Source organism: Amphiprion ocellaris, chromosome 11, assembly GCF_022539595.1.
Source record: "Amphiprion ocellaris isolate individual 3 ecotype Okinawa chromosome 11, ASM2253959v1, whole genome shotgun sequence".
Classification (NCBI taxonomy): Eukaryota; Metazoa; Chordata; class Actinopteri; family Pomacentridae; genus Amphiprion; species Amphiprion ocellaris.
In genome coordinates this window covers 15836464-15855084 of record NC_072776.1, presented here as the reverse complement: position 1 = coordinate 15855084, position 18621 = coordinate 15836464, and the positions used below count along the sequence as shown (strand labels likewise).

At 39.0% G+C, this 18621-nt stretch overlaps 1 protein-coding gene across 1 annotated transcript; it reads right to left on the bottom strand.

Annotated features, from left to right (window-relative positions):
- Positions 1 to 3975: 3975 nt before the first annotated feature.
- On the bottom strand, positions 3976 to 7965 carry LOC111571828 (UDP-glucuronosyltransferase-like). Its single transcript, XM_023275203.3, has 5 exons — positions 7026 to 7965; positions 6122 to 6253; positions 5467 to 5554; positions 5098 to 5317; positions 3976 to 4507 (listed from the first exon to the last, which is right to left on the bottom strand). Exons 1-5 carry the CDS (start codon positions 7884 to 7886, stop codon positions 4225 to 4227), a joined length of 1584 nt encoding a protein of 527 aa, XP_023130971.2. The 5' UTR covers positions 7887 to 7965; the 3' UTR covers positions 3976 to 4224.
- Positions 7966 to 18621: the final 10656 nt, after the last annotated feature.

Sequence of the window (18621 nt, the reverse complement as noted above, 5' to 3'; positions counted from 1 at the left end):
GACTTGGAATAAAGGGACCTTGTAGTTTGGAAAATTCAAAACCACATGACCATAAATCATGTTTTCTGTTGCACTTCATATAAAAGGGTAAAAAGGTAACTCTTATACCAGTACTGGACTATGCTGACATTTTATACGAGCATACATTAGCTTTGACTCTTACCCCTTTCAACGTTTTGTCGTGCTATGCACTGTGATTTATTATAGGTGATAATAATACTAATTATGAGCTCTATCTGAAGGTCGGGTGGCCCTCCCTCTCTGTAAAGTGAGATTAGCACCATTTAGATTACTTCATTGCTGTCTTTTGATGTGGACCCTCACTAAACATGCTCAAACAATTAGATTACGTGCCAGATGCCAGCTGTTTTTACTGAACTTGGAAAATCTAGTTTTACTCACTGTGCACCTGGAACCTGAAACATGCAGAGCAATCTAATGTCTGACTCATTTTTATCCTTGGGACAAATTTTTTGTTGTTGTTTTTAATCTTGTCTTTTTTCTTTTTTTTTTTAACCTTCAGCGTAGCTTTCTTCGCTAACTTATTTGCTTTTAATTTAAAATATTGTGATTATTCTTAATTGTTTCATTATTTTACTCAATTTGCCTTTTAAATGTTTTTTTTTGTTATTCTTATCTGAGTGTTTTATTTTTGTGGTTAAATCCTTTGCTTACTCTCTTACTTCTATAAATGAGGCCTCCGTGCGTCAATGTATTCTGAGCTACGTGAAGGAGCAACTAAAGAAAGAAAGCAAGTTAAAGATATATTTGGCTCCAGGCACATGTCAGTATTTAAATCAATAAATTCTATAATACTAATAAAAGCAATAAATATAATTCTGAGAATACAATAGCGGTTTGTAGATGTGTCTACATAAGTCAGGGCCAAAATGAAGTCATGCAAAATAACAAATAACCAGTATCACTAAGCAGGATAATTAATCTATATTCTAACTAATCTAAAACTCATTTTTTATGTCTGAAATGTTGCAAATTTAGGTCCAGTAGTGCCACGATTCTTTTCCTTTAGTGAACATAAACCAATTAGGGCCTAAGATGACATAATTTCTTCCTCACTCATTAACTGGAAAGCAGTTATGCAAAGATGTGTGATTGCACACTCCTAGTGAAGCACAGACTGAGCTGTAGATTCAGCTTTGACCTTTGAAAACATCTTTTGGCTGCTCTGTCATGGTCCAGGAGGTGAACTCAGAGTAGAAAATAAAAAGTGAGGACTCTTCAGCATCCTTCCAGGATGAAATAATTGGCTGTTAGATGATGCATCAACACATTTTTTGCTTGACAGCAAACTCACAGCCACCAGACAGTCTCACATGAAACAGAAACTAGCTGCATTTCTTTGTACATAACAGTGAGCAGCACTCAGAGGCTACTTGTATTAACAACCCCGTTCTACAACTCACTGACACACTTCAACAGTGACTGCATTTTCAGCTTCCATGCAGTACATTTGCTTTAGGAAATAACTGCACAAGATATTGATATAAAGAAACAGTCAGTTGCTTGGTTAAGCAAGTTGAGATGTCAATTTATCTTTTATGAAGTAATGATATTTTTATATATATATAAATGATGCAACTGAAGCCAAGTAGTGACAAATGAACAAACACTTAGCAAGTGAGTGCCAGATTTATGTAAATCATTCTCTGAAGAACCTTGTTCACTGCTATTGTTAGCTATTGTTTGCATGAGATATGAACACCTCAGCACATTGGTTTGATATTCTGTAACTAGCAAAATGATCAGCACTTCTGTCCCATTAGCTGTTTGCGTAAACTGTGAGTAATAAAGTGATAAGTTTCAAGATTAAAGGGCAAAGTGCATAAATGCAATCACTCCTTTGCACGAACTGCAGCCGTCCAACATGGCTGCTACAGTCAGGTCCATATAAATTTGGATACTGACAATTTTCAGCATTTCGGCTCTGTACACCACAGCAATGGATTAAAAATGAAGCAATCAATATGTGATTTAAGTGCAGACTTTCATCTTTAATTTGAGGGTATTTACATCCACATCAGGTGAACCGTGTAGGAATTACAACACATTTTATATGTGCCCTCCACCTTTTTAAGGGATCAAAAGTAATTGGACAAACTAACATAATCATAAATCAAGTTGTCATGTTTAATATTTGGTTGCCAGTCCTTTGCAGTCAATGGCAACCTGAAATCTGGAACCCATATACAGACGCTTGGTTTGGTCCCGGGTGATGCTCTGCCATGCCTCTACTGCTGCTGTCTTCAGTCCCTGCTTGTTCTTGGGGCATTTTCCCCTCTGCTTTGCCTTCAGCAAGTGAAATACATGTTCAATCGGATTCGGGTCAGGTGACTGACTTGGCCATTGCAGAACATTCCACTTCTTTGCCTTAAAAAACTAATCTTTGGTTGCTTTGACATTATGTTTTGGGTCATTGTTCATCTGCACCGTAAAGCACCATCCAGTGACTTCTGAAGTATTTGGCTGAATGTGAAAACTTCACTCTTACTCCTTCAAAGTTTGCTGTAGTGGGGTGTTTATAAGTATTCCAGCATGCAGTGGCCTTACCAACACAGAGCATGAGTCTGTGAAGGTAAGCCGACCCAGAACACTTTCAGAGGACACAATTTATAGGGATGGTCAGAGGGTAGGGAGGGGGCCGTATGTAAGTATAAGGGTGAATACTGGTTAATTTGTGTATGGTTGCTAATCAGTAACAGAGGACAAGACAACAAAGCACAAAATGTAATTGAATCAAGCAGTCTGGGTAGGCAGCGAAAGGTAAGAGATGAGAGGTCTGGCAGGCAGCTGCAAATAGCAAAGGTGCTACAGCAAAAGGTAAGAGGGGGGTCTGACAGACTGTCACAAATAACAAAAGATAGAAGAATTGTGGATAACAGTGGGAAGTGGAATGAGGGACACTAGTTGTGCTTTTGTCAGCAATCACATCATCAATATATATAAGAGAACCAATTCCACTGGCAGCTGCACACGCCCAGGCCATTCCACTACAACCACCATACTTCACTGCTGAGGTGCTGTGCTTTGGATCTTGAGCAGTTCCTTCCCTTCTCCATAATCTTCTCTCCCCATCAATCTGGTACAACTTTATTTCCTTGTGGTGAACCCTTTGCATTCACTCTGATGAAATCTTCTCTTATTTGTTGACTATGATGCAGACACTCCTACCTCCTGGAGAGTGTTCTTGATCTGGCCAACTGTTGTGAAGGGTTTTTTCTTGATCAGGGAAAGGATTCTCTTATCATCTGCTAAACTTGTTTTGGTCTTCCAGGTCATTTGATGCTGTTGAGCTCACCAGTGTGTTGTTTCTTTTAAGAATGTACTAAACAGTTGATTTAACCACACCTAATGTTTTTGCTGTTTCTCTGATGGGTTTGTTTTCAGCCTAATGATGGCTTGCATCACTGATAGTGACAGCTATTTGGACTTCATACTGAGAGTTGACCTCACTAGATCCCAAATGCAAATACCACACTTGAAATGAACTCTAGACTTTTTGTCTGATCTTTGACCATCTGGCCATGGAACAGCTGAGCAGCCAATTGTCCAATTACTTTCAGTCCCTTAAAAATGTGGAGGGCACATAAAAAATGTGTTGTAATTTCCACACCATTTACCTAATTTGGATGTAAATACCCTCAAATTAAAGATGAAAGTCTGCACTTAAAATCAAAAAATCAAAAAATTGTGTCAGCGTCCAAATATATGTGGACCTGACTGCAAAAGGGTGTTATATACTTTAAAATGCTCCGTTACAGAAAATGTTCAACATAATGTGCACAAAGTAACCCAGAAATGAATGAATGAATGAATGAATGAAAAACAAAAAAAACACGGAAGATTGAAAAATACAGGAGCCCACTAGCTGGAGAAACTTCAATGTAGATGTTTGTACAGTATACTCATAAATTTTTGTTTAGCATGTTAGAAATATTAAAAATAATGACCAAGAGGTTAAAAGTTAAAACATTTATTTGCTTGTAATTTTGTTGCATAAAGGAGAGCTGGAAGTCTCCAATCAGTCACTGCCAGCATCATTTTATACATGTGTCAAAATCAATGTAGTAATGGCACTTTAGCTGAGCCACTACATACACACACATACACACATTCATACACATACAGCACATCTGGCTAACATTTCTCTTCAGTGTATCATCAATTAGCTTCATTCCAGGATTTTAAAAAAAATGCATAGAAACACTATTCAGATTTTCTCTTAGCAGTTCCTATTCTGCAGCACTTGCGTGTACAAAACAAGCAACATTTCAGCGACACCCACAAAACAGTTACGAGAATTAAGACTAAAAAGCCGATGACATCCAGGCTGTGGTACTGAAACCAGTTCAAGTCATGCGCAGCTACTCTTAGATGTGAGGCTCCTTTGTGTCTCATGACGAACTCGGTCCAGAAAACGGATAGTTCCAACGGCTGAACGTGGCGGTCCAGGTGTCTCTCAGACAGGTCCATAATTCTCTCCTTATAACTGTGGAGAATTTAGATTTTGTTAAATAGATTGTATGGACTCCCATTACTCATCATAAGAGCATCTTCATATCATAAACCTTGCATTGGTAAATCTAATTGCTACTGTTTATACTGTAAATATATAAAACCTAAAACCTTTCTCTGTCTGCAGAGGTGGTAAAAATTGACAAATTTTGCAAGTAATTTACGCAGAATACGTGCATTAGTATTATATACTACATATAATTTAAGTGCAATTTAGTGTTTTTGACAACTACTAGATCAAAGTTTTGAATGTGTTCCAAAAAAAACTCCAAAGGGCATGTTTGAAATGCAACATAAACAAAAGAACAATAAGAACATTGTGTACACGTCCACACAGGCCAGATAAGAGGTCATGTCAGGGGTTTATGTGACTGTGAAAAAAATACTCTAAAATTATATTCCTGTACACATTCCAGCTTTAACAAATAACATTATTTATTTTTTTGCCGATTTAATCAACTTTTAGGATTTTCTTAACTTGCAATCCCAGACTTCGTGGTCTCATTGTTTTTCCATATTCCACCTCAGTGATTAAGTGTGTTAACTGAAATCCGGTTGTCTTACCTTTTGTCATTGATTAGTTTCTTTAGTGCAGTCACTATATTTTCACTCTCTACATCATATATAGTGAGCTGCTCTGCAACACCACGCACCACCATGCGATGAACATTGTCTCGTTGGTCCCCAAAAAGTGGAAACATCAACATGGGCACAGCATTACAGATGCCTTCATAGATACCGTGGGTCCCTCCGTGAGTGATGAAGACTTTAGCCTTGGGATGGGCTGAGGAGCACAGAAAAAGGCACAATTACTGTTCCAATCTACCACAAACCACTTGTAGATCATTTTAACAGAAAAGATTTTCTTTAGGTTGTACGTGGTGATATTACAGCTGCACAGAATGCGGTTTGTTCTTGTAAAACTTGACGCACCTAGGAGATCGTTCTGAGGTAACCATTTCAGAATTTTGACATTCTTGGGTACATCTTTAGGTACCACACCAGTGTATCTCCACACGACCTGAAACATAAATGTAGACCAGCATTGTTAATGTTTAGCATGAAAACTTATACTGAATGGAGAAATGGGCGTGTTTATAATAAGGCATGGCAGAGGACAAAGCCCTGTAGGTCAACCTGATTGCACCTTTAACATATAAGCAGGGTGTAAAACTATAATCAGTGCTTTATCTGAAGAGTCAAATAACAGTATAATCAAAGTCAGTTGATTGTATTGAGCACAAGTCTACCTAAGTGTGTAAAGTGATTTACTCAAGTGACCGTTAGAATAATGTGCCAAAAAGCATCAAAGAAACACCTTCTCCTCACGCATGTTGCGCAGCATTGATCTCAGGGTAAAGACAGTAAAGCTGTCGACCGAAGGCTCAACCTGATTGCACCATTACCATATAAGCAGAGTGTGATAATCCCTTGCTCAAGTGAAAATGTTTGCTGTGCTTGTAAAGATGCAGCTTGTGTAATAATCAGTGCTTTATTTGGTGAGCATAAATACCAGTGTGTAAAAAGTGACTTGAATGCATTGAAATGAGACTAGGTGAGTAAAGTGATTTTCTCAGGTGATCATTACCCTCTGAGGAATTTGCCGAAAAGCATCAAAGAACTGTTTGGCCTTCTCCTCAGGCATTGTGGACAGCATTGATCCCAGGGTGAACACAATAAAGCCATCGTCTCCTGAGCCATTGACAAACTCCTCCAAGTCCTAAAGGGAGATTGAAGAACACAAACATGACCTAAAGATATGGTCAAAATATTCTGAGTTTGTAGGATTTATGCAACTACATCTCACTGCTGTCAAGCATCATTTTATGTAATCTTGAAACAATCTTATTCTTGCTTATATCAGCAAAACATTTTGCTTCTGTATTTGATACCTGTTGAAACAACAGGGTCCCTACCCTCTTTTCTTAGATTACAGAGGCCACAGTCCAGAAATCTGCTTATCCTGGCTTGCATTTCACACTCTGATCCAACAAACCAGTTCTTCCACAAAACTTCGAGCCAATTCTCAGTAAATCTCAATAAACAGTCAAGCTATGTTTGTATATTTAACTAGCGTTCATCTTGTTTCATCTGATATTATACATATTTATCTCCACATTCAGTCCAAAAGTGTTAAGCATTGTCTTTTACTGAATATCTTTGTTATACAATGAAGCAATATTTTGCAAGCTCCAAAAATGCATAATCTGTGTATGTTTTCACACTGATGCATCTGTTCTGTCTCTAGAAACCTTTTTACAAGCATCAGTGCAGATGTTACATTCAGAGAAATGTCCTCACTTCTGGTGTTAATGTTTAGAAAAATGCCATTGTAGTCAGAAAAGTAGCTGACTGGCCCAATATAAAACTACTGATTGGTGTAACTTTTCTTGTTCTGAGAACAAAGCAAGTATATGACTTGACTTAAGTGAATCCAGATGGTGTGCATGCTTGTTTATCCAGGCAGACACAATAATTATCCAAATACTCACCGCTGGCAGAGGAGCTTTCTTTGCACAGTTGATCCCTCCAATCAAAACCATGTTTGGCATGAGAGGTCTGGGCCATTCAAAAGCAAAGTCATATCTGAGAAGCCACACAGCCCCATGACTCAAAAGACCTTTGTAGGTGAGGTTGTCTCCAAAATATTTGTTGACCAGATCATCAAAGTGTCCATAGATCATTTTGCAAGCGTACATCTCCAAAATATACATGCCAAAGTTGCCGACTCTCTGTGGGAAGGTCATGGAGTCGGTAAACCCACTGAAGAACCTAGGGACATAGGAAGGAGGAGAGGGGCACTGGTTCGCCTTGATATCCAGCTCACAGGGAAGCCCACGTAGGAAATAAACAGCCGGAATGGAAAACATATGAGACAGCATGGAGCCACAGGGAAGGAAAGGGTCTGTGAGGACAATTTCAAAGCCCTCTCCCCTCAGCTGAGCCATTAAAGGCTCATTGTTCAGCAAACTCTCACAGCCTGTTATCTGGATTTTAGTAAAGTTGACCAAACGTTCCACATTGATCAATGCATCCGCAAATTCTGGTGGCTTGAGGAAAGCTCCTTCCCTGAGTTCATCAAAACTTCCATCCAGCTCAGCTTTGGTATATGGCACTTTGTAGATCTGAGTCTTGTAGCTGTCTGAGCCCTGGATCAGCAGGCTGCTTTCAGGTACCAGAACCACAACCTCATGGCCCCTCTTGATGAGTTCCTTCACCAGTAGCTTCATGCTAAGCCAGTGGCTTCCATCCACAGGCATAACCAGCACCTTCCCCCCCTGAACGGACCCCAGACTGAGGCAGCATAGCCAGGCCACCAGCCCCAGAGTAGGAAACCCCACCCCGCTGTTCATTGCCTCCTCTCTGTACTGCAAGCTGACTTATTGTGAGAGCTAGTGGTGCCTGTTGTCGGGGGGTGGCTTTATGTGTGCATGTGTGTCAGGGAGTGTGTGTGTTTAAATTCTGCAGGAAGTTCAGGCTGCATTCAGTCAGGCTCTTACATAACCTCAGGAAGACAGACACAGAGTGGGGATTCCCAGCGGCTTCCTTTCACAACGTGTCTTTCCTGCCATGTCTTGCTGTATCCTTTCACACTCTTACTTATTACAGTAATTTCTGGACAAAACATGTTTTTAATTGCTTTCATTTCATTTGTGTTCTTTTGTACTTTTGCATGCATGTGCTGCCCACCAATTTGAGCAAAGTCCTTGCTTATTTACTTTGGCTTTTCCTTCTCTCCGCCCCCTGAAACGCAGCCACGCATAACAGCAGATAAAAACTTTTTTTCACTTGCTCTACTCACACGCACACACATATACCTTTAACCACTGAAAGCAGACTGATGGCGTGCGAAGCCATTTGTAATAGGACACCAACACCCTCCTTTTTTCTGGGATTTGATAACATCAAAACAGTGATGTAATGCATGGAATTTCACCTCACACTGCTTTCACTTGCTTTAATCATAGAAATCCTTTTGAGTAGTCGTAGCATTGGTTGCCAACCCGAAAAATATTATCCAAACGATTAAAGGAAAAGAGGGACGTTAATAGAGGAATATCAGGAATAAAATTATTTAAACTTGGCGGAACATAAACAACACCCCAAAATTATCTTGTCCTGGAATGTGCGGTGGTCTGCGGTGTTTTCATTCTGCTACGATGTAAATAAGAAACTGTGGATTCCAGTCACAGTAACACGTTACAAATCTTAGTATATACACTCTACCAGGAGTTACACTGGGATATGTGGGGAGGGGCTACCCTACCTTGGGGAATTGTGAGGGGTCTCTTATGGGTGGAACCACGTTGTTCTGACTTCCTACAGGGACTTTTTCTTCAGTAGAAAATAGTCCCTTTGAAAACTGTAGACTCTGTTCTGTGGCTGTATAGATTGTGAACAACAACAGCATTGTTTCTAGTTAAATGTTGCTGACTTTTCAAAAAGCTTTTTAAAAAAAAAAAAACAAACCCCCGCTGTACCACAAAATAAACTGCGTTTACCTCCTCTGTACTGATGAAATCCGGGCCGCTAAAACTTGGGAAAAGTGAAAACGTTTTTGTTTGATTGTGATTTTTTTATGTGTAGATTTTTGTTGGTAGAGAAAAAAGCTCACCTCTGTAATCTCTATAAAATAGCACGTCAAATATGTGTATGTGCCTGCATCCAAATACACTTCAAATAGTAGATGTTTTTTTGTTAAAACACTGAAATTGCTGTCCATATGGAATGCCATTTATCTTTACACTGAGACAACTGGAACATCTGCGCTAGTTTTCTACAAATCGTGTTTCTATCCTTGGGCTTACAGTCTTGCTTTACTGTTTATTCATTTAACTGATTAGATCAGTTTCATGCTGAGAGGGTACTGGATGCAGATAAGATGAAACCTCCACAAAATGTATGATTTCAGTCACAGAAGTTGGTCTGTTTTGCATGAACATCTGCATGTGTGTGGCAGACTTGTTGTAAAGAGGGTGGGAGGACTTCTCCGTTGGTGCAGAGAAGCCTCTTCTGCTCTCATGTTTCACTCCAGTTCCCTCCTCTAGGTTTCTAGCTCTGATTATATCCTCATAATGTCAGAAGCTTTGTATATTTTCACAGAGCAGATCTCCGTTTCACAGACAGGCCTCCTTTTCCACCCTTAATTAAATCCCTCTTAATCTTATAATTATAAACACTCCCATTCACAGACAAAAAACAAACAATCCAAGCAAAGAAATCCTATTCATTTATTATGCAATATTTCTTAGTCTAATAACTCATTGTTGGTGTGCACACACAGCCTGCTATGAAGCCAGCATAACTATAACTACACAATAAAGCAAAGCTCTAATAAAATTTAACTTTTTAAAATATACAATTCACTAAACTGAAACAACAGAACAACATTAAAATTGTAGTGAACAATTAAATATTAAGCTTCTGTCCATGGTCCTTCAGCAGTTGTTAGCTCATTAAGGTGCGACCACCACGGTTGATCTCGGCCATTGCTTCCATGTTTTCCTCTGCTTTCAGCTTGGTTTTTCTTCCAGCTAGGCTACAGACTCCATCTTGGTCAGTCAGCAGCTCCCAGTTTCCAGGTGTTAAGTTGCATCAGTTTTGTAACGCAGTCTCATCAGTCACTGTCACTAGTTGTGTGATTGGCTTACAGAAAGACAAACAAGTCGTTTTGTCCTCTACATAGCAGAATGATAACGAGGGCTTGACAAACCAACTCACCTTCAACTCAAACACAGTCAAGCTAATCTGTTCCCACATGTTAGTATATTGTAGTCAGTCATACATGTTCAAACTGGAAAATGATTCTCAGGAAGAATAATTTAACTGAAATCCCCAAAATTGACAGAATTCATCCCTTGGCTATTTGAATCCATGTTTTTATTTTTGCAGTATTAAGGTAAAAAAAAAAAAAAAATATATATATATATATATATATATATATACATGTCTCAACCAAGGTGCTGACTGCTTGTTTTACTTAAGATATGGCAACTTGGTATTTCTTCAAGATTTAAAATTGCCCTCAAAAATAAACTGGATTCAAAGTTTAAACAAACCCTTTCATCTTAATTTCTGAAATTATGAAATTTCTGAAATTTGTGAAAAAGTTTCAAAACCGAAATCCAGAGACCATTTAATCTGACATGTTTGAATTAAAGCAACAGAAGACAGAAATGTAGAGTCCATACAGTCTGCCGCATACAGTCATTCTAAATTCCACTTTTTTCCTCTACAAAGCATGTATGTAGAAACCACACCTTTTGTAAACAGCAAACACCGCACCTACACTTTACAGCAGGCCTGACCTGTACATTTGTTCACCCTTACCATATACTTGACTTAGATGCAAGCACTCTGGACTTTTAATATACAGCATGTGCAATAATGCTCAAAGCTCTGCGCTTTACACAGTGATATCAGGCGGCCAACAACCTTTCACAAGAACTGGATTTCATCCAATTAGCATGAAACTGCAGATAAACAGCATCTATAAAGTGTTCATCCCACTTGGAAGTTTCCCCCTTTAAGTGCCTTTCTATATTGAAACATGGTCAACATAATTTGGCCTTTTTTGGGGGCAAGAATTAAAAAAAATCTTTCATATCAAAATGAAAACAGATTTCTACAAAATAATGCCAGTTCATTAAAAAAGTTCAACAGAAAATAAGTGATTGCATCAGCATCCAACCCTTTTAAGTCAATATTTAGATGGTTCACCTTTGTCTGTAGTTGCAGTATTGAGCCTGTATGGATAGTTCAATCAGCCTTGTACACCAGGACACTGCAGTTTTAATCTATTCTTCTTTGCAAAATTGCTCAAGCTTTACCAGGCTGCCCAAGGATTAAGAGCGAACAGCTATTTTCAAGTCCAGCTACAAATTCTCACTTGGATTGAGGTCTTGGCTTGGACTTGGCCACTACAGAAGATTAATTTTGTTGTATTTAAACTATTTCTGTGCAGCTTTGACCATATGCTGTGGATCACAGTCTTGTTGTGATAACACATTTCATCCCAAGTTACACTTCTCTTACAGACTGTATCAAGTTGTCCTCCGGGATTTCCCAATACTTTCTTGCGTTGATTTTACCTTTACAAGCCTTCCAGGGCCTGCTGCCGAAAAGCATCCCAACGTCATGCTGCTGCCACCACCATGCTTGATGGTGGGAGTGGAGTGTATGGGATGATGTGCAGTATTTGGTGTCTGCCAAACACAGCCTCCTTCCAGTCGATTCTAAACAGGACCTCTTTTAAGGTGCTTACTCCTTCAGTAAAGTCATATGTGTCTTGGTGGCCTCTCTCACTATTCTCCTTTAAGCACAGTCACTGGTTATTTAAGAACAGCCTGCTGCTGGCAGATTTATGTGTCATATTTTTTCCAGTTAATAATGATGGATTTAACTGTATTTCAAGAAATATGCAATGACTTTTACATGTAAACATTATAATTTTTTTGTAATAATTTTAGCTTTGTGGTGCCGATTTAGACTGCACAGTGGCCTGGTGTTTAGCACTGTTGCTTCACAGCTAGAAGATCCCCGGTTTGTGTCCCGGCCTGGGCCTGGGATCTTTCTGTGTGGAGTTTCCATGTTCTCTGTGTGCATGTGTGGGTTTTCTCCGGGTTCTCCGGCTTCCTCCCACTGTCCAAAAACATGCTGAGGCTAATTGGTGATTCTAAATTGTCCGTAGATGTGAATGTGAGTGTGCTTGTTTGTCTATATGTAGCTTGTGACTCTAATGAGGATTACGCGGCGTATAGATAATGGTGCTGATTTAAATGGTCAAACAAATTAGTTTCCTTACGTGGTGGCAAGACTGCTAACAAAGTACCAGTTTTAGGTCAACATTATTCTTTCTGTTGCCAAAATACTTCCATGCAACCAATGTTACATTTCTTTTTGCAGCCAGATCTTCTTTTTCAGTGTTTCTCTTCAGTTTTTTGGTCATTTTACTGTGCACACGTAGAGCCCACATATCAACAATGCCGGTGTCTTGTATATAAAATAAACAAAATAGAAAATGAGAACCATGCCTGTGTCAGTAGCAAAACGCTGTAGCATGATGTGTTTTCCTTAATTCGCCTTACTTCACATTGCACTTCATGTGATGTACCTATTGCAAATATGCACACACGCAATGTCAATGCTGAAATGATATATTGTGCTGCTCTACCTGAAATAACAACAACAAAAAAAAGCAGGTAATGGACTGAAGAACATCAAAAATCCTAAAGACTAAAGAAATGAAAACTAAACAAACCAAAAGCACTGAATTGGCAAACTATAGTACATAAAATATTAATTTAATTAACAAATAGAAAAAAGAATCTTTGTTCATTTCAGTATTGAATTTAAACTCCTAATCCATTCATATTAAGGCCCTGTCATGTAATTTTCTTTCTAGAAGAAAGGCAGACAAATCACTAGTATGTGACACATACTGGAACAACAAATCTGTACAAGTGATTCTTATAGAATAATCAGTATCACTCTCCTTGTGTACAAAAAAGGTGGAGTGACTGTCTGAAAACTATGGTGTTATCCCTAGTGGGATTGTGACAGCAGGTTTTTCACTCTGTCATCAAGTGTGGCTTTTCAGAAAAAGTATGCTTTTGCTATCAGACATGGTCGGGCTACAAGATGTACAAACTAGGTAGTTTGGAGCATACTGACACATTACAGTAAGTGCCAATGATTTCACTTCTAAAGGGCACCTGAGGCTTGACCACTCTACTGTGAAACCTGAATGAACTTACACGGCTGTTCATTGCCTCAACCTGACTATTGTACTGGACCAAGCACTTTTTTCTTTTAGCAACCGAAAGAACTAGAACACCACTCAGACATCCTTGAAACATTCAGACCACAGGGAAGAAAAGATGTCAACCATTCTGTTAGCCAGTCTGCTACTATATTCTGAAATGAAAATGTTTAACAATTATTGCATGGATTGTCACTTGATTGCAACAAATACTGATGGATATCTCATCATAGGAGAGAGTCTTAAATCCTTCAAACTACATTAGGGAGTTTGTCACTCTAATGTCATTAAGAGGAGGCTGCACCTTTCACATGAGGGGTGAAATGAGCTGTGTATTAGTTAAAATCCTTCTTCAGTGGAAATTAATCTCTTTTACCTTGTTAGCATGTCCATTGGTGTCATCTATATTCTCAACAACGTATCATGAGCAAAATAAGCACCATATTCAACACTATGGGTGACTATTTCCATCATGAAACTGCAGCGTACTGATGAGAGTCTCACAAAGATGGATTCAAAATTCTGGGGTTTAATACTGTGTTGGAAATTTAATATGCCTTGGTCCAGTGGAGCGTTTGCCTCTGAAATAATAAAGGTTGTCTTCAACAATAGAGTTTGTCTGTTAATGGTTTATTTCTTGCAAGAAAGGTCAAGCAGTTCACCAGAGCATCCAGGTCTGCAGAAAGCAAGCGGCAAAAATAAGAAAGTGCATAGAACCCTGTAAAGAAGGAAAGGAGGACAAAGAAAAGGGGGAAGGTTGGGTTGAGGACTAGCAGGTGCTCATTAGGGCATACTTTTGTGAGATGGGGTTGTGAAATATCGTCTCTATCTTCTCAGAACTATCACTCCCCAAAACTAAGCAGGACTTATTAACTATGGGTACATCCTTGAGCCGTGTAGATAGAAGGTTAAAGCTGTTTCAGTTACATCTGCAAAACTCTTATACAGGATGGACTATACTGTTCAGTCATTCTCCATTACAATATATAACAAACAAGAAAAGCACTCAGAAAGTGCAGTACTCCACCAAGGCTGCTCAAACGTATCATTTCTGAGTGCTGAAATCTTAAAAAAAATTGTGGCAGAAATCTCGGCAACATAGAATGTGGCCATTTAACATAGATGTGCCCACAGACAGAAAAACCTTGCGCTGCGTACAGGCATGTGTTATGCATGTGTATGTTATGTACGGATACCGAATCATGTGACCTAAATATGTAGAATCCTAAGTTTGTGAAACGCTCAGCCAAAGACTCACAACATTAAATGTGTTTGTGTTGAGGTCGACTTGTCTCTTGAGGCAATGCGAGTGGAAATTAAAAAGCTAATTTTGTATAAACCACTACCAAAAGAAAAAATAAATGTCTTAACTGTGTTCATCAAGAACTGATGAGACTCAGAAACACCCCCACAATTTAATCAATTGTTCCTTGTATCATTTCTGATGGATAAGTCGCGATAAGTCCACAGCAGTGGATTTGTAGTAGGATCACAATCTTGTGATCGTCAGCAGGCAGCTGCCACAGCGTTCACTTGTTGTCATAGTTACAGTGACGCCGTGCTGCTCTTTCACAATGATATGGAAATCCTTAACAATTCCATTATTCCGTTTTGCGCATAGACAGACAAACGTACGCCAATCGTCACACAACTCTTATGTGACGATTGGCGCTCCTTGGCAGAGTAACAAATAGCAACCCAACCCTGTCTACTTGTGGAATGGAACTTTGCATGCAGTTCTTCTTCTTCATAATTGATTTCTGCATTGAACATGATCAGTATGGCCTGATTACTCCAATATTACAAGTTGCTATTATGCAGCATAGTGCATAGTGTTTGAGCAGAGTCCTATGTGAGCTGGTGTGCTTGAGCTGCAGTGAACAGGGAGGAGTGGATGGAGAGAGATGCTGCTCTTTCATAGATCTGCACATTTTAGAGTGACACGAAGGCCATTTTAAAGCAGGAAGGGATTCAATTTATTGGCTAAAATACTTCTAAATACATAGCTTTGATTCACAGAGATGAGTTTTCAGTGGTTAAATTAATGATTGGAGAGGAGCTTTAAGGTGGGAGAATGTTTTACAAAGGTTAACAAAAGGGCAAGTGCCATTACCACAAGGTGAAGCTCATGCTCCAAACATTTTATGACATGTAGCAAGTAGAATGGATTGTGATGTGTTCATAAAATCCTGAGAATTCAACACGAAAATGTGAAAGCACAGCAACATGCCGCCATCCTGATGCAATGTGCCAAAAGAGGAAGGTACTGTGTATTAACTGTCAGTTTTCCGCCAAACCGATGCCTTATAGCTGTATCTGCCTGCATTAAGAAAACAAACAGGCCTTTTGGAAAACTCTTGTACTGTCATGTTGATTGCTGCAAAAGATGAAAAAGGATTCAGCTGTTCAACCAGGCAGTGGTGCCAAAGTTCAAAAACACACCAAAAAGTAGCTCTGATCTGTTGGTTTACTCTACGTGTGACTTCATTTCACTTACCAGGCACTTAACACTGCATCATCATTATCAATTAAAAAAAGGAATAATTTTTCAGCAAATTACTGGTGTCACATACACACGTGCATATTTTACAACATTCTGGTTAATCTGAAATCCCAAAAAGCAAAATTTAGCTGTTTGTGTTGTCATTATTTGCCAATACTTGATTCAGAGGAAGTACAGAACCTGCTCTGGACCCTGGCAGGAGGGTTACAACATTATCTCTCGCTAGACATTGAGGCAGACACTGCTTATCTTAATCATTCATTTTATCAAGTAACTGCGTTATGTTTATCATTTTAGATATGTTAAAGTCGTGCGTGCTGAAATCTAGTTCATATCAAAGGTTACTGGAGGCCTGATATGTGTTTGATTGTTCAGGACAACGAAGGTTTATCTGTAGGTAATACAGCATAAAGTCTGTTTTTCCATTGAAGCTTTATAGGAAGCATAAAAGGCCGATAAGAAAACTTGGACACAGAACAAGCTGTGTGTACTCATGCCTGTCCATTGTCCTACTTTTATTCAAAGACGCCAGAATAAATGTGGGTGGGAATTTAATTGGAGGGGTTTGGTGTTGGAACAGCATCAAAGCAGTATAGACTAAGTTTTGTAATGCTCTCTTTTGGTCTTTGTATCCGTCATTCTACCTTCTCTGAGAGGGTCACCCAACACTACTACGTAACACAAAGCAAATCTATATCTGATACAACCTATCCAGTTTGTAAAATTAAGAAATTCCTGGTTTTTTTTTTTATTTTAAGGAATATTGTATTAATAAACCAAACTCTGTGATTATGTTTATTACAGAGGTCTTTCATCTCTGTCTAGTTTATCTCACTCACTTGTCTAATGATAAACTACAACCTTCAATGAAATGAGGACAGCAGAGATAGTTCACTTAAGTTCACCCCACATTTATTGCTTCAGTCAGCTACAATAAACTGAGTGTCCAGGATCAACTTCTGGTATGACTAGTGTGCAATACTTACATGCAGAGATTTTGCAACTGTGTGCGTCATCTTAATTCCTGAATTTTGAAAGACTTTGTTTCACATGTTATTGAAAAGGATTCCAGTAACTTAGACATAAGACAGAGGGTGTTTGTATCTTTCACTGTTCACACACTAATTCTCTGTTGCTGTATGTACAGTGTGGGAGTGGAACGTCTGTGCGTCTAGCGCTGTTCTAGAATTTCATCGTGCCACTACCTCTGCAGCATCCTGCCAGCTCCATTAAGCGTAGCTGAATATGCTGCCTCAGGTCACGCTGACCCACTCTTTCCCAACTGCTCCTGAATAACTGTATCAATTATGCTCTTTGAATAACAAAGTTCCACTACTGTCTGTGACAAACAAGAGGTGTTTTCAGGGACAGTCAGACTGCAGCAAATGATTTAATGCATAGGCCTCGGGTATAAGCCTGTTGGCTCCCACAATATGTACTTCAATTTTATACAATTGCTTACTGCTACCATCACACAAACAGTGAATGTGATTAGTTTAATAAAATGTTTGCAACTCGAAGAAGATGAGACATTTAAAAGGGATGGACACTTTGCTAAGCGCCGTAGGAGCCACTTGCAGTTTGGTACTTCAAAAGCTGAACTAATCCACAATAATACATATTTAGAATGTGGTGGTTGCTGTTTTAGCTGCACCCAAATGTAACTTTTTCCCATTATCAAAAAAAGAGAGGAAAGACTGCAATAAATCAAATTTCTATGTGTGGCATAGAAAAGAAAGAAAACAGTAAGGAGATACTGGCACACTCAACTGATACTGCCTCAGTGGTTTATTCAGCAACATTTTGTCCTCAACTGCTCCTCTTGAGTTTCATGGTTTCACCTGCCTGCATCGTCTCTAACACAAACCTTTGCCACAAAGGTTATGCTTTAATGTAGAGAACTTTTACATTGACTAGTCTTGCAAACATTCAGTTGAACATGAACTACTTATCATTTTATTTCCACACTGTAAACTATGCAGATCAGTCCCAATATCTAAACCACCTGCCTGGTATTGTTTCACCAGGGACTTCTTGCGATGTCTGGCACCAGGATTTTGCTGGTGGAATCTTTATGTCCTTTAAGTTTCAAGGCGGTGTCTCCATAGATAAGATTTGTTCTTGTTTATCTCAGTGATGCTTGATCAGATTTTGTCAGCGTCTTGGGCATTTGCCCTGCTCCTCAAGCCATTCCTGAGCTGTTTTTGTGATGTGTCAGGGCAGATTTTCCTGCTGGGAGGGTGTGCTTGATCTACAATTATGTTTAGCAGCGTGGTACATGTCAAAGTAACAACTGCCTGAATGCCAGGACCCACATTTTTCCAGCACGATGTTGCATTATAGGAAGATGACCAACGCTATTCACTTCACCTGTAAGTGGTTTTAATGTTGTGGTTGACTCATGTAGCTGTAACTTCAAACTTTAGTGCAAAAAGTGAGTTTTTGCTGCAGCCACATGGTGGTGCCAAAATCAAAGGGATCCCAAGATACCAGTCTTGTCTACAGTTGAAAATCCTATTGCTTTGTACAGCTTTCAGCACAATGTTTGACCTTTTGCTGTCTGTGTGAACTGTGGTCAGGGATGCTGCCTCAGCCTGTTACGAATTAAATGTGAGAAATAATAAATAATATTAATAAAATATGTAGCCCTGTCAACAAGGTTGTGCTTGTAAACTGAAAGTGCTTATTGGAAAAATAAAAAAGTTGAATAAAATAAATGCATCAGAGTTTTGCATACAGTCTACACATCTCTTAAGGAACAAAGCAGTACAGCTTGGATCTGCGCTAATATGATTGAATTTACATGTCCGATTTTTCATCCACG